The 17,665-nt window shown below is 38.9% G+C and overlaps 1 protein-coding gene across 1 annotated transcript; it reads right to left on the minus strand.

Moving 5' to 3' along the window:
* Positions 1–10,741: 10,741 nt before the first annotated feature.
* On the minus strand, positions 10,742–13,670 carry LOC110895358 (protein KTI12 homolog). Its single transcript, XM_022142669.2, has 2 exons — positions 13,536–13,670; positions 10,742–11,894 (listed from the first exon to the last, which is right to left on the minus strand). Exon 2 carries the CDS (start codon positions 11,814–11,816, stop codon positions 10,908–10,910), a length of 909 nt encoding a protein of 302 aa, XP_021998361.1. The 5' UTR covers positions 11,817–11,894; positions 13,536–13,670; the 3' UTR covers positions 10,742–10,907.
* Positions 13,671–17,665: the final 3,995 nt, after the last annotated feature.

Consider the following 17,665-nt stretch of genomic DNA (forward strand, 5'->3'; position numbering starts at 1 on the left):
TACTTATGCTTCCGCTATTTATTACTGTTTTGAACTTAACACTTTAAACTCTGAACTTAATATTTGCTAAGCTTATGATTAGTAAGTATTACTTTTGTTATCAACTTAAGTATTCAGTATAATTGGTGGCTGGATCCTGGTCGGTCACGCCCCCGAAGCGGGTGTTATCCGCAGGTGGATTTTGGGGGTGTGACAGATTGGTATCAGAGCCATTGGTTATAGTGAACTTGGTTTTAAAAAGGGGAAAATCTTTTTGGAGAAAACCAGACTATAACCCGTGACTCGCGACGACACTACACTCCAAGTGCAAGGCTCGACACATTTGACCTCATAGCTCGGACCAGTGTTTACTTGTTTGCTTTATGTTTCCTGTTATGATATACGTACTAGTGTGCCTAAACTAGATAGATACACCTCTCTCTTCTATCTCATTCTCGCTACACTACGACATCACACTCATACTGTGTTTTCTGGTTATGAAGACAATGAGTGGACGCGGAAGAGGAAACATTAACATGACGCAGGCTCAGTTCACTAACCTGCTCAACACAGTGGCTGCGGCTTTTGCAGCCCACCCCATAGGTAAGCTCGTTGCTTTAGGATGTATAGATCCTACCGCCACATCGACTTTTCGCCTCTAAACCTATACGCTTCGCTTCTCACGAACAGGTCAGCATGCACCGGCGCAACCACCAGTGTGTACTTTCAAAACTTTCATGGATTGCAAGCCTCTCCCTTTCAACGGCACTGAGGGTGCCATAGGTCTTCTGCATTGGATTGAGAAAATTGAAGCTGTTTTTGCCGTTTGCGAGTGTCCTCCTGCAAATTGGGTGAAATTTGCTACTGCTACGCTTGAAGGAAGCGCGCTTTCTTGGTGGAAGGCGCAGATTCAGATGTTTGGGTTGGAAACTGCTAATGCTACGGCATGGGAGGATTTCAAGGATATGATTAAGGATGAATACTGTCACCGGGATGACATCCACAAGCTTGAGAACGAGTACTATGAGCTCAAGATGGTTGGGTCAGAGATTGAAACCTACACCAAGTTGTCCAATGACTATGCTGCTCTCTGCCCGAACATGTCCCGACCTATGTACCGAAGGATCGAACTGTATATCAAAGGTTTGGCTCCAGAGATTCGAAGCCATGTCACTTCAGCCAACCACACTACCATTCAGCCGATTGTTCGACTTGCTCACAAACTTACTGATCAGGCCGTAGAAGAGGGCCGGTTGCCCAAAAGGATCAATGCTACCGTCGGAACTTCTAGTGACAACAAACGTAAGTGGGAAGGAAATCCAAGCAAGGATGCTAACCCCACTCAGGCCCCAGCACAGCAAAGGAAAACCGAAAACAACAAGGGCGCTCAACAACAGGGTGGCTATCGTGGAAACCACCCCAAGTGCAACAAGTGCAATCGACATCACAGCGGGCAGTGTGTGAAGGGTCAGTGTCAGCGATGTAACAAAATGGGGCATGAGGCCAAGGATTGCAGAAGTCAGTTCCCAGCTAGACAGAACCAGCAGCAACCCCAACAGCAACAGCAGCAGGGAAACAACCGGGCATGTTTTAAGTGTGGAGCTGAGGGGCACTTTAAGAAGGATTGCCCTGAACTGAATCAGAATCGCAACAATAATCAGGGAGCTGGGAACAACAACCAGAACAACAATGCTGGGAATGGTGCTAGAGGAAGGGCTTTCGTGATTGGAGCTGGTGAAGCAAGGAATGACCCCAATGTCGTGACGGGTAAGTTCCTACTCGATGATCGTTATGTTTCTGTGTTATTTGATTCCGGTGCCGATGCTAGTTATGTATCCCTACGTATTAGTAAGAAGCTTAAGCGTCCGCTTTCGTTACTAAGTTCTCCTCATATCGTCGAGTTAGCTAATGGAAGAAACATCGAAGCCTCACATGTTGTCAAAGGCTGCAAACTAGAGTTGTCTGGTCAGACATTTAGTATCGATCTTTTCCCTGTTACTCTTGGAAGCTTCGACGTCGTTATTGGTATGGATTGGTTATCCAAGCATCGCGCTGAGATCCTCTGTCAAGAGAAAGCAGTTCGTATTCCTCGCCGTTCTGGCAAACCCCTCATTGTACAAGGTGGCAAGGGTGGAGAAATCTCCGGCATTATCTCGTTCTTGAAGGCCCAGAAGTGTTTACGGAAAGGGCACACCGCTATCTTGGCACTTGTTACCAACACGCAGGAAAAGGAAAAGAGGATTGAAGACTTTCCCGTAGTACGCGACTATCCCGAGGTATTTCCTGAGGAATTACCTGGACTCCCTCCCCATCGTCAGGTCGAATTCCAAATCGAGCTAGCTCCCGGAGCAGCGCCTATAGCTCGTGCACCTTATCGACTAGCCCCCGCAGAATTGAAGGAACTCTCTATTCAACTACAGGAACTTTTGGATAAAGGATTTATCCGTCCTAGCTCATCACCCTGGGGAGCACCGGTACTCTTTGTTAAGAAGAAGGATGGCACGTTCCGAATGTGCATAGACTATCGTGAGTTGAACAAGGTTACCATCAAGAATCGTTACCCTCTCCCGCGAATCGACGATTTGTTTGATCAACTGCAAGGATCGAGCTACTATTCTAAGATTGACCTGCGATCAGGCTACCATCAGTTAAGGGTCCGTAACGAAGACATCTCCAAAACTGCATTCAGAACTCGTTATGGTCATTATGAATTCCTCGTTATGCCCTTTGGAATGACCAACGCCCCTGCAGTGTTCATGGATCTCATGAACCGGGTATGCAAACCCTACCTCGACAAATTTGTGATCGTGTTTATAGACGACATCTTGATCTACTCGAAAAGTCAGGAAGAGCATGAACAGCACCTACGCCTTATCCTCGAACTCCTTCGCAACGAGCAACTGTATGCCAAGTTCTCGAAATGCGACTTCTGGCTTCGAGAAGTCCATTTCCTTGGGCACGTGGTTAACAAGGACGGAATCCACGTCGACCCAGCTAAGATCGACTCTATAAAGAATTGGCCTACCCCTAAAACTCCCACTGAAGTTCGCCAATTCTTGGGATTGGCAGGTTACTACCGCAGATTTATTCAGGGATTCTCTAAGATTGCACAACCTCTCACGACACTCACTCAGAAAGGCGTCACCTACAAGTGGAATGAAGCACAGGAATCTGCTTTTCAGAGGCTTAAGGATAACCTCTGCAGTGCTCCAATTCTCTCGTTACCTGAAGGAACGGACGACTTTGTGGTTTACTGTGATGCGTCTATTCATGGGCTCGGTTGCGTGTTGATGCAACGCGAGAAAGTCATTGCTTACGCATCCCGACAACTTAAGACACATGAAAGGAACTACACAACACACGACTTGGAGCTAGGAGCAGTGATATTTGCGCTTAAGATATGGAGACATTACCTGTACGGTACCAAGTGCACCATTTACACCGATCATAGGAGTCTCGAGCATATCTTCAAGCAGAAGGAGTTAAACATGCGACAACGCCGATGGGTCGAACTTCTGAATGATTATGAATGCGCCATCAAGTATCATCCGGGCAAGGCCAATGTTGTGGCAGACGCCCTCAGCCGGAAAGACACTATACCAAAGCGCGTGCGAGCATTACAACTTACCATCCAGTCTAGTCTTCCTACCCAGATTCGAAATGCTCAGATTGAAGCTCTGAAACCGGAAAACATCAGGGCTGAGTCCCTGCGAGGATCGAGGCAGCAACTAGAACAGAAAGAGGACGGCGCCTACTATGTGGCAGGGCGCATTTGGGTCCCACTTTACGGAGATCTACGAGAGCTTGTGATGGACGAAGCCCATAAGTCCCGTTACTCAGTACATCCTGGTTCAGATAAGATGTACCACGACTTAAGAACCACCTACTGGTGGCCTGGCATGAAAGCCCACATAGCAGCCTATGTTGGCAAATGTTTGACCTGTGCAAGAGTCAAGATCGAGTATCAGAAACCAGCAGGCCTACTACAGCAACCCGAAATCCCGAAATGGAAATGGGAACATATTTCCATGGATTTTGTTACAGGGCTACCTAGATCTCAACGCGGGAATGACACTATTTGGGTGATAGTAGATCGATTGACTAAGTCTGCACACTTTCTGGCCATTAAGGAAACAGACAAGTTTTCTACCTTGGCAGAAATCTATTTGAAGGAAGTAGTCTCCAGGCACGGGGTGCCAACTTCTATTATTTCTGACCGAGACGCTCGTTTTACTTCCGAATTGTGGCAAGCTATGCACAAATCCTTTGGCTCACGTTTGGACATGAGCACCGCTTATCACCCGCAAACGGATGGGCAGTCTGAACGCACCATCCAAACCCTGGAAGACATGCTTAGAGCATGTGTGATCGATTTTGGCAAGAACTGGGAGAAGCATCTGCCGTTGGTGGAATTCTCCTACAATAACAGCTACCACACCAGTATTCAGGCGGCACCTTTTGAGGCATTGTACGGTCGTAAATGCCGATCACCACTCTGCTGGGCGGAAATAGGTGACAGTCAACTCACAGGCCCAGAACTAGTGGTAGATACAACGGAAAAGATTTCCCAGATCAGGCAACGCATGGCGGCAGCTCGTGACCGTCAGAAAAGCTACGCTGACAAGCGTAAGAGACCGTTAGAATTCCAGGTCGGGGACCGGGTTCTACTTAAAGTCTCACCCTGGAAGGGTGTGGTTCGTTTCGGTAAACGAGGCAAACTGAATCCACGGTATGTTGGACCATTCGAAATTACCGAGAAAATCGGTAAGGTTGCTTATAGATTGAACCTGCCTGCAGAGCTGAGTGCAGTGCACAACGTCTTTCATGTATCTAACCTGAAGAAGTGTTTGTCGGATGAAACACTTGTGATTCCTTTTAAGGAACTGACGATTGATGAACAGCTACATTTTACTGAGGAACCGATTGAGATCACGGATCGAGAGATCAAAACCCTCAAACGTAGCCAGATACCCCTTGTACGAGTTCGTTGGAACTCACGGCGCGGCCCAGAGTTTACCTGGGAGCGGGAGGACCAGATGAAGTCCAAGTATCCCCAGTTATTCCCAAACGAAAACCCCAGCACTGAAGCTACAACCGAATTTCGGGACGAAATTCCAAACTAACGGGGGGATGATGTGACACCCCGTTGAAACACGCTAGCTTGGCAGTGGCTGCTTCAACTTTCGGGACGAAAGTTCTTAAAACTTGGGGATAATGTGACACTCGAGGTTTTTCCGAACGATCACCTTGTAATATTTTGTGTATATATATATATTAGTAAATGAAAACGTGATTTTTACTTGATATGTGACGTATGTATGTATTATATATGTAAATATGAGAGCCGAAACCACGACCCGAGACCATGACTCGCAACCGGGCGGTTGCGAGTGGGTCACTCGGTTGCGAGTGGGCCTTTGGGCCGTAACCGGTTTGGGTCGAAACCCCCAAGCCCAACCCGAAACACCCTATGAATATATATCCCACCTCCTCCTCATTTCCTTCATTTGTTACACCAAACAAACACACACCTCTTCTATTTTCTCTCAACTAAAAAAAACCCCAAGCCAACAACATCCAAACTCTTCCAAACTTTCGGTTCAAGCTCAAGGATCTCGGACAAGGAAACTCGGTCAAGACCAATTCGGACACTCCATCTTCTCGGTTCTCTTTTCTTTGTTTTCGGCTCCTCCTTTCATAACCGGTTAGTGTTATCTTTGTGTATCTTTTGTGTATAAGATTTATGTGGGTTAAATGAACTAGAAATATTATGCTTGGTTAGAAATACTATGCATGATTTTTAGGAAGATTGTGAAGTTTTGACTATGTGTGTTAAACCCTATGTATGATACTTGCTAACATGCTTAAATGGTTATGGAATAATGGTTTAAGGATGTTTAGGGCCAACCGAGTTATGTTAATGCCACTAAGTGTATGTTTTACTTGTTCTTGCATATTAATCTTGTTAGAAATAGGTGATTTTCGGTCCAAAATGTGTGATTATGTTGGCATGAAAACCCTAGAAAAACTATGAACTTGATGAACTTGTTGAAGATAGTTTGAAGATTTTAAAATGGTAATGTTTGATCTATTGTTGTATATGGTCAAAATTAGGAAAAGTGTTTGTAGAAACCCTATTGGCTGTTTCCAAATATGGGTCTGATTTCATATGTACAATTTGGACTGTCTTTTCTGCATCATCACGTGTATATGAAAGTGACAGATTACGACTCGCAACGACAGCATTCCGACTCGCAACGACAGCATTCCGACTCGCAACGACGGCATTACGACTCGAAACCACACGGTTGCGACTCGCAACCAAAGCATGACAAGTCGAAACCACGAGATTTCGACTCGAGACTACGACGGTTGCGACTCGCAACCAACACGTGACAACTCGAGACCACGATTGCGACTCGCAACCATAACGAGACAAGCCGAGACCACCTGGTTGCGACTCGAGACAAGCTGGTTGCGAGTGGGCTGTCCATTTTGGTTATTGGGCCATTCTGTGTTAACTTGGACTATCTGTTAAATGGACTATGTGATGCGGTTGACTGTTTAATTGTTTAGGCCGGCCCAATAACCCAATGACTGTTTACTTATATGCTTGATACGTGCCTATATGTGTTTTACGTGAATGATTGTGCACCGAACCTGACCTATACCGGTAACCATGTTAGGACGTGGTGACCAACGTGATTGACAAGTAACCTAAACCTACCGAGCAACCCAAGGTGAGTTCACAACTTAAAAGCATGCGTCCCGGTGGTTTGGGACACGAGACTAACAACCCTATCCCCTGGTAAAAGGGGATACCATTTACATACCTTCCCTAGTTATTGGGAACAAAACCTACTTTTTCTTCCCGGGTATTGGGAAACCTTTTGGTTAATTACTGTTTATACGGATTGCAACTAACGGCACTAAACGAAACTCTATCACTCAAGTCCCTACTACAAATACCGATTAGTCGCCGGGTTAGGCGAACGGGTTATTAGTTGATAGCGCTATTTAGGTGTTTACCAGCCTCACACCGTGCCCTGGTTTGGGACGGGCGTGAACTAATGTACTCAGATATTCGTCAATGATGATAGAACATTGACATCGGGGCATCCTGCGGATACGCAACGGTTACCTAGTGTTCGGTATTGGAAAAACAGTTTAGTCGCTAACTTTTGGGGTAGCTCCCCAGGGCATGTATAAACGGATAAATTAACCGGCGAAACAAAGTTTTTGGTAATTAAAACTGGACAACTAGTGAACTCACTCAGCATTATTGTTGACCCCTTACTGCATGCTTTGCAGGTAACCAGTGACGAAGGAGCTTGCAGCTTGGGAACGTGTAGTGTCTGTTCACCCTTGTGTTGGGTGTTACCTTATTTTGAAACATGAACTTTGTTTTAAACTACCTTACTTATGCTTCCGCTATTTATTACTGTTTTGAACTTAACACTTTAAACTCTGAACTTAATATTTGCTAAGCTTATGATTAGTAAGTATTACTTTTGTTATCAACTTAAGTATTCAGTATAATTGGTGGCTGGATCCTGGTCGGTCACGCCCCCGAAGCGGGTGTTATCCGCAGGTGGATTTTGGGGGTGTGACAGTGTGTTTGCCACGGGGACTTCGCGTACAGACCAAACGACAAATACCAGTATAAAGATGGAATATATAAAGGTGTAAAAAACAAAATCGAAATAAAATGTAACAAATGTAAAAATTATATCGCGTATGTAATTTTTATAAAAAGAAACTAACGAACGAAAGTTATAAAGGAAATTAAAACTACCGGGTAAAGACGTACGTTATCTATAGTGCATAGGTAAAAAAACCAAACACTGTAGCCGCCATTGTACCTTTTGTTATGTAATTTTATATACGCAAAATACGAATGTGTAAAAAACCAAAATCGAAACAAAATATAACAATTATAAAATTATGTCGCGTATTTAGGTTTTGTATAAATAAAACTAATGAACGAAAGTTATAAAAAGAAAATTAATCTATTGAGATATAAACACATATTAATTATAGTGTATATGGGATAATTTGAAAAAAAAAACACCATTGTAGTCACTACTATACTTTTTATGATATAATTTGATAAAAAAATATAATATATAATAAGAACACCATATGTGTAATTTGTAGCCAAGAAAAAAATAAAACGAAAAGGGAAAAGATTGTGGTTAAAATAAAAATTGATAAAAACAAAGGGAAAAAGACAAAATATTGTGGTCAAAACAAAAATTCTAAAAGTACCATATAGCTAAGATGATGTGATTGTAATATAATATAATATAATATAATATAATATAATATAATATAATATAATATAATATAATATAATATAATATAATATAATATAATTACATCATCAGCTAAAGTAATTATTATCTCTTTTCTTTTTCTTTTAAAGGTTAACTTTGTACAATAGTAACCAAGTTTCAAGAGTGTTCTAATTAGGTCACTCATAATTTTTTTTGTTTCAATTAGTTCATTCAAGTTTCATTTGATGTTTCAATCCTAGATATTTTACCTAAATAGAAGGTCGTCCATCCTACATGGCATTTAAGTTTTTTATTTAAAAAATTTGTTGATATGGCACATAAATGCCAAAATGGGTTAGAAAAAAATGCGAAATAGATTTAAAAAAATTATAGAAAAGTTAAAAAAAATGCGAAAAAATTAAAAAATGTGATTTTTTTTTCAAAATCTCTAAAAAGTTATCAAAATTTTTATAAAATCGTGAAAAATAGTTAGATGTCAGTAAATTTTTAGTGAAAGAAAGTACGAATTACTTCTACACCAAAAGCATTTAAATTATAGTCATAAATAAGATAAACAACTAACCATAAATAAATGTCATGTATGACTATGACCTGCTATTCAGATAAAATATCTAGCATTAGAACACCAAAATAAAGTAGAATGATCTAATTAGAACAATAAATTTTATTAGTGACCTAATTGGAACACTTCTAAAACTTCATTACTATTCTGTGACATATTCCCCTTAAAAGAAACAGTACTAAAAGCATGTGTGGTTTTATTTTATGTGCTTTTATTTTGAGTATTTTAATATAATATAATTATGTCTAAACATACTTTGTTTTTTTTATATTTTTAAAATATAATTATTTATAAAATTCTCAATACTGTTCTCACTTATTTATTTTTATCTACGTTTTCATAATAAATTAATTCAAAATCAAGTTGGGTCAAATATATTTAAGTTTTTATTTCTTTATTTTTAATACGAGTTAGGTCAAATATAATTGGTTTTTCACAAAAAAAAATCCGTCATAACTTTTCATACATATTGTCTTATAAAACTTTGAATATCGTGTTATAACTTTCTAATTTGTATCCAGGTGATGATAGAAGTTTTATTTTACATGTGTTACAATACAAAATTTGTGGAAAACATAGTTGCATTCGAAATATAATATTTTTTTGGTATCATAAAGCTGTAGCGAGTGTTGTGTGGCAGTAACACTGTGACGAACAAATTGATACCGACGTTCAATTTTTTATGGTTTTTAATCTATCTAAAACATGTATTGACATTCATAACTTTATTCTTTGGTTTTTTTTTTTTTTCATTTTGGTTGCTATACCGAGAACTGATATTGTATCGGACCAAACCGACGCCGACTAAATTCCCGACACGTAGCGCGGGAGAATCCCATTAGTTAATGTGAAAATAACAAATAACAAGAAATTATTTGTTTCTTATAATAATACTATACTAGCTTACAACCCCGTGTATTACACGGGTTGATTGACGAAAAATATGAATTATAAACTTGTATATAATCCTTATTAATGAAATGACTTATTTAGATAGATTAGTAAAATAAAAAAACTGTTATATTTCCGTTACTTGTACATGTGATTTATATTTTATTAGTAATTATTGTTTATATCCAAATAATATATTTTATCTTAACAAATATATATGGTTAGGGTAGAATGAAAACTTCTACGAGGTGTGAGAACTTAGAGAACTCAACCTTACAAAAGATTTTTTTGAATTTTTTACAGAGGGTGTGAATGCACGGTTAAACTCAGGACATTAAACTTTTTGATTTTGCATTCAAGTAGTTAAAACCACTAAAACATAGGGACTCAAAAAGTAATTTACTATTAATTAAATTTGAAATTATATGTTTGATCTCTAACTATATTAAATAATATACTATATTAAATAATATTATACTTATTATATTATTTGATACATTTATATTTGTTATAGATAATTATTAATTAAATTTGAATTTAAACGTTTATCTCTAACTATATTAATTAATTAATATTATATTATATTTTGTGTATAAAATTAATTAATATGTAATACTATTATTAAAAGGGAGGAGGCATCAGAGAATGACACATGTACAAAAAGATTTTCGTTTATTAGTATAGAAAGACTATGAAAAAACTTATTATATTTTTTTTATTAATGTAATACTTGTCTCATTATTTGCCTTTAAAAATTAACACATTTTTTTTATTTAACCCATGATTAGATTTATCAACTTACATAAACTGATAAACATAACCGACCCAACTCTAGAGTGAAGAGTTAAAAGAACCGTCTTATGAGGAAAAACGAGCCATTTGTAACTAAAACCAGCCAGTCATGAAAATCCAACGCTAAAACATATTTCGTCCTTTGTTACAAACACCATAAGGATTTTGTTAGCATTTTTGTAAAAATACTGGTTAATTTGCAATTAATTTGCAAAGAATTAAAAAAAAAAGGTATGTTCTTCAAAAAGTCAACAAAAGCAAATGGTAGTTTTTTGGCTGAATACAACAAAGAAAAGTTAAAAAATTATCACAAAACTAGCCTTGAAGTAACAAACAAGAATCAATTGTAATGTCAAAACAGTCTATAAACATTCTTGGCTCATTCTTCATCCACTTCCAAATTCTTGGTTCAAATAGTCGATAAACATTCTCTTTGCGCTGTCAGCATCCAAAGGCGGTGGTAGCCCACTCAAGCTCGATTGACCGGTCAACTTTATAAAAGTCTTTCTTAGTCTCCGAAGCTCAGGTAACCCAACCGACCTTGAAATGTTGATAGTCGGCAAGTTATGGCCGATAGAAAGTCCCGTCACAGGCCCACCCATTGCTAACGACTGAGCTTCAACGATAGCACTCGTCACCACCTGTGTGGCTCGGTCCATTTCATAAAGTGAGTTCGCCTCTGTAAACCGAGCACTTTGTGTCGCTATTGTTGGCTGCAAAATTTTAACATCTCGGGTTTTCGAGTCAACTTTCTTGGTTATGTAAGATACAAGATCTATAATAGCAGGAGAAGATTTATCTATCCCATCTTTAAATGGCCATAGTTCAAATAAAGGTGAATCCCATCGGTTTCTTCTATCGGGTCTCTCGAATCTCCTAACTAAATCTTCGAATATACCATCGTTATACGAAATCCCATCTTTCTCCCTGCGTTCTTTATTCCAGTTTCTACAATCGGTTTCTTCAACGTCACAGAAGAGAACACAATGCCTGATTCCCGCAGCTCGTGCAAGACACCATAACTCGTATCTGTAGCCCTTTATGCTGTTAAGGGAATCTACTATTATAATGCTGTCTTTCGATAGTGACCTATCGACTTCTGATCTAAGTACTCCCCTTAGGTTTTTTTCGGAGGTCATTTCAGCATAGGTTTGGTTGCGATCGAGATGAAAGGATGTTTCGTCGATGATTCGGACATTAGGTTTAGGTTCTATGTTGTTTAGAGCTTCAGCTAGGCAAAGCGCAGCTGTTGACTTCCCACTGCTTGGTTGACCACATATTATGACCAATGCCATCAAAATTTGATTGCAGACTGCAGACACAGATGTTTCTTTATTGATTGCGTGTGTGGGGCAAATGATCACAAGAAAAACCTGTTTATGATCACAACATAGGTTATACTGAGTGGAGTTTTGATTACTGACTTTTTTAACCATTGTACTTAGGTTTTTTGTTAGGTACAAACCAAAATTCTTGTAAAGAAAGACTGATGTTTGAAACGAGGAGTGGGTTACTGTCAAAAAATGTCAACATAGGTGCAGAAAAAGTAGTAAAAGATTTATGCTTGCGGATTTTTGTCCAGAATTGCTCATCATGCGAAGTGTGGTTTTTTTTTTTTTTTGAAATTCCCAAGAACAATGGTAGTTTGCAACTAACAGCCAAGTATAACAGTGCCTTTTCTCATTCTTGCATATGCTTGTTTTTAACATTTTCACAAGAACACTTTATTTGCGAGAAAAGCCAAGGTATGATGGTTTGAAAAGTCGATAGCTGCTAAATTTTCGTGATATGTGGTAATTTTAACATAATGAATGAGTCAAGATCTAGTACTACCTTTAAACAGTGAATCTATTACTTAAGATGCTTATGAAAAAAAAATGAGATCCAGTACTACCTTCAAACAGTATATTCTCTATTCCAATGAACTTATATAAAAAAGATTTTGATGAAAATGTTATCAGAAAATCTAATCTTATTGTCAATTGATCTAAAATATCGATGTTTTATCGGTTTGAGTAGGATAAAGAGATGTCATATCTGCAGCTTTTCTAGTGAGAATTAGGAGTGAGCAACATCCGGTCTAGAGCAACTACACGACTACCTAACCCAGGACCTACCTGAGACTGACTGAATAAATGTTATTGGTTGTGGAATCTTATAGTTTTTTTTTTCTGAGTTTAAACCAAACAAAAAACTACACGAATCCAAAACAACAGCCATACCGATAACATGCATTCGGTAGGTCCTGGGTTGGGTATTCGGTCTAGACGGATGCTGCCAACTCCTAATTCTCACTAGAATAGATGCAGATATGCCATTTCCTGATCCCACTCAAACGTATACAATTTCATGCACATCAATTGACAATAAGATTAGTTTTCCTGATAACCATCAAAATCTTTTTTATACAATTTCGTTGGAATAAAGAACATCCAAAAATAATCCCAATATCAAAAGATCACAAACTGAAATCCCAACAGTAGCAGTGTGAGCCATGAGTTGGCGATAACAGAAGCAGGCAGCCAGAAACTTACATCTAGAATTTATTAGCTTACAATCTACCCCTCAAGGCGAAATCAATTAATTGACCATTGTATATTCACGATTATCCCACGCAAAAAGAACCAAATGAGTTTTTTAAAATATCTTCAACTACAACCATATAATGTTTCTGCAATTCTCTTAAAAACACAGAATTGGATGTTTCTACAACCATATTAGCTTACTCTGAATAATTTCTTCACATCATCGTCAATTTTCATGTTCAAACTACTATTTCTCAAAAATTCATCCATCAATCACACATAGGATATATATATATACAGTAATTTACGCATCATCAGAGCAACAAATCTATTTGTTCTACGATTTCGGAATAAAAAACGCTAAGTTCATTAAGAATTTGGGAGTATTTTGTACATAAACCCTAATACTTCATCTGACGAAACAGACATTCATTACTGCATAACGATTGTGCAACAAGTTATCGAAGAAAAGATTGAAGAGTAGGTTACCTCAGAGAGAGAGAGAGAAGGTGCAGATTTTTATCAATGGTGGCTGCTGCTGAGCTGCTGCTGTGTGTGTATGTGTGCGAAATGCTTGATTCCGAAACCTTTTTACTACGAAAGCTTTATACAAGAATATCGTTGTTCCTCCTTCATGTTTAATAAATTCACTCTATAACCCTACAATTTTTTTAAACTCTTTTATACTTGGAATTTTTTTTTTCTAACGGCAAAGTAACTAGGGCCGTTCAAATTGCTCGCCGCTCGTTCGGAAATTGCTTGGAAAATACTCGTTCGATTTGACGCTTGGTTGTAAACGAGCCGCTCTGCTCGGTTCGGTTTGTAAACGAGCCAAGCATGAGCAAAGGTCTGCTCGGCTCGGTTCGGCTCGAATTATTACTTTTAATTAGTATATATACATATACACTTACATATATAATAAACATGTATATACACACACATATATATACACACAAATATAAATTATACATATATATATACACACATCTAAATATATACACACATTACACATACATATATACTTAAATATAAATTAAATTTAGAGTTTTATATCTACCACTCTATTAGATTTTGGTCCACTATATACAAATTTACAACTATATCTATACGTACTAGCCCAACCACGGCGATAAAAAAATTAATATCAAATCTAAAAGTTAACCATAAACCGTTAGACGATAGTCTGCTCATCGCCTCAATGTTTCATGTCGTTACCCTAAGTCGATCGTCACCTTCTCTCAACGTAATTGTTCGTGCAATATAATCATCAGCTCGTCGGCCACTACATTGTTATTCATAAGAAAAATATTATGCTATGAAATGTGCATGTTTTTAAAGACATAAAAACTTGCTACCCAACATTGTCACTATCACTCTCAGAAAATTTAAATTGGGCGACACGGTTGTCAAAATCGCTCGAATTTCGCTCGACGCTCGCTCAGAATTTTTACCGCTTGAAAAATGCTCGCTTGATTTGAGGTTCGGTTCTAAATGAGCTACTCCGCTCGGTTCGGTTTGTAAACGAGCCAAGCACGAACAAAGGTCCGCTTGATTCGGCTCGACTCGTGAACAGCCCAAAAGTAACCTACTCTTGTCCCATGAATACTTTATTTGGCGCACAATGAGAGTTGAATTCTTATCACTTTAAGAGGCACTATACGTTCACAAAGACATTGATACCCTTAGGCTACAAGACTTTTGGTGAAACCTAAGTTTCTAAGGGTATATGGTGTGCAGTGGTGAAGCTTGAGATTTCTGACGAGTGGGGGGGGGGGGGGTCGAAAACGTATATATCCAAAATTTTCTATAGAACCGAGGGGTCGAAAATGTATATACCCAAAAATTTCTATACAAAAACTACATGCATAACACTATTGAGCGAAAAGTTTGGGAGGTCGGACGCCCCCTCCGGCCCCTTCTAACCTTCGCCCCTGACGGTGTGGGCGACAAAGGGGGGCGGTAAACTGGGTTTGCCGCTCGGGAACACCGCCGCCAACCCCCTTTGCCGCGCAGTGAGGTTTGTTCTTCGGTGACTTCATACCGATTGATAAAGGGACAATTTTGACCGTTGGGGGATGACCAACGACTATATAGCCGTTTAAATAAAAAAATATATATTTTCTTTTTAAAATTAAACTATTAATAATACCCCACATAATTCATACCCAAATACATTCAAATTTATACCTCAACCAAACCAAAAAAAAATACCAAACATTTACCAAATACATTCAAATTTATACCCCAACCAAACCAAAAAAAAAACCAAACATTTACCCAATCATTCGAAAACAAAATGGCGCATGAACTCCCGTTGTTTTTTCCACCCGATAGTAGCGACGATTCATCTAATAGTAGCATTCTTTTTTTCCAAAATCTCATCGAAGAAGCCGAACTTCAAGACACAGGCACATTTAACCAAAGGAGATATATTGAACGTCAACGTGAGGTGGGGCACGAGACACTCATGGCGGATTATTTTGTCGAATACCCGAAATACAACGAAGATATTTTTCAGCATAGGTTCCGTGTGTCGAAACGTTTGTTTCTAAAAATTGTGAGCGACGTGGAAGCGAACGACTCATGGTTTCAAGAGGCCCTCGATGCGCGAGGTAGGAAGGGCTTTACGCCTTACATCGGCTAGTAAACAGCTTGCAACTGGTAGCACTTCGGACGAGAACGACGAGTACTTGCATATGGCCGAAAGAACTTCCCGCGAGTGCCTAGAATATTTTTGCTACACAGTTTGCAAAATATACGCTCCGGAGTTCTTACGTAGACCGACAAGCCACGACATGGCACTTTTATACGAAGCTCATGAGGAAAAACATCACCTTCCATGTATGTTCGGTAGCCTTGATTGCACCCATCTCGTTTGGCGATTTTGTCCCACAGAGTATCGAGGCCAATATATGCGAGGAGATCACCGATACCCGACTGTTATGCTCGAAGCGGTTGCATCTCAAGATTTATGGATTTGGCATGCTTTTTGCTGTCCACCAGGTTCACAAAACTATATCAATGTGCTAAAACAATCTCCATTATTTTAACGGAACAAAATGGAACCGCGCCAAAATGTCCATTTTACGTTAACAACCATTTATACAAACGTGGTTATTTGCTCGTGGATGGAATCTACCCTGCGTGGTCCGTGTTTATGAAGTCAATCCCATACCCTCACGAAGTAAACGAAAAGAAATTCAAGAGGCAACACTGTAACAACCCGCACTTTCGCGCTTGTTACTCTCGTTACGCCTAGCACCAGATATTCGGATCATAATGTAAACTCTACCGCTTACTACGCTACTTCGCATATTTTCGCACTACATCGCTTACTACACACGCTGTATCACACATCACAACGCATACGCTTATAACGCTAACACGATAACATCACGTGAGTATCTAAACTACTCACTCTCGCTCATCGCAACGCAAACTCAACGCAAACTTGAAACGCAGTTACTTGTGCCATGACCTATCTATACTACTATATTAAACAAACTGGGTTTTTTGTCCTTTTGGTAATTTTACAATGTGTACAAATTTTAAAGCCAAATGTATAAATAAAGGAAGCCATTTTAGAGGGGGGAAATTGGGACAAATTCCAAACTTTTAAGACACTTTAAGGCTAATTTAGATATTTCATCCAAACGCTACATTTATGTCAATGAAACAAAAGGTCAGAGATTTAGAAGAAAGAACACCATTATTAAGAAGATTGAATGTACAGCATTTACAATATTATTAGACCATAGGTAATGGTTAATGCCCACTAAGGGGCATTTTTCACCACATCATCATCATAATGCCCTTTTAAAAAAGGTGTAATGGTTAATGCCCGTTTCATTTATTACTTTCCATTATTTTTCTTCTCTTTGGGCATTGTTATAGAAATGCCCCTCACTCTTCATGCCCCTATAATGCCCATGAGTAATGGTGTAAGGGCATTATCAAAATCTTTCATGCCCTTATAAAGCCCCATTACATATGGTCTTAAGGAGATTCAATGTAATCTTCCACAAGCGAATTAGTTGGCAAAATCATCAGTTACCGCCATTAAAATCCCCAATTGAATGTAAGATCAGTTACAAATCCCCACAACTACAAATCCATCAAAGTAAGGGATTCATCAAATCGCACCAGCCACCTTAACTGTCAGAATTGATTTTCTCGTTTAACTCATCCTTCAATTGAGATTTTAAGTAGGGTCTGCGATTGAGCTTTGCCCTCTCAAGTCAATATTATACACACACACAGTCACACACACACATAAGTAGTTTGTGATTTTCAGTGCGTTTCATCCCCTCTCGAAATCCTTTCATTCAATCAATTTTCTTCTTCTTCCAACAAAAATTTCGATTCACATGCTTCTATTCCTCCCTCAGAATTGATGCTTCAGCCCCGAATAGGTATTCATTGGAGAATTTAGTGAATTATGTTGATCACTTTCTTCGTGAAGCTTTGCAAAACCCTAGGTAACGCATTTCAGGTATCTGTTTATTTTTTTAGGGTTGTCTTGCGGTTTTGTGGTTTTTATGGGTTGTATTAATGATGTTATATGTTATTGGGTCAACTTTTAATGAATTTCAATATTATTACCATTAGTACTGAAAACA

This window comes from Helianthus annuus, chromosome 12 (assembly GCF_002127325.2).
Source record: "Helianthus annuus cultivar XRQ/B chromosome 12, HanXRQr2.0-SUNRISE, whole genome shotgun sequence".
In the NCBI taxonomy this organism is placed as follows: Eukaryota; Viridiplantae; Streptophyta; class Magnoliopsida; order Asterales; family Asteraceae; genus Helianthus; species Helianthus annuus.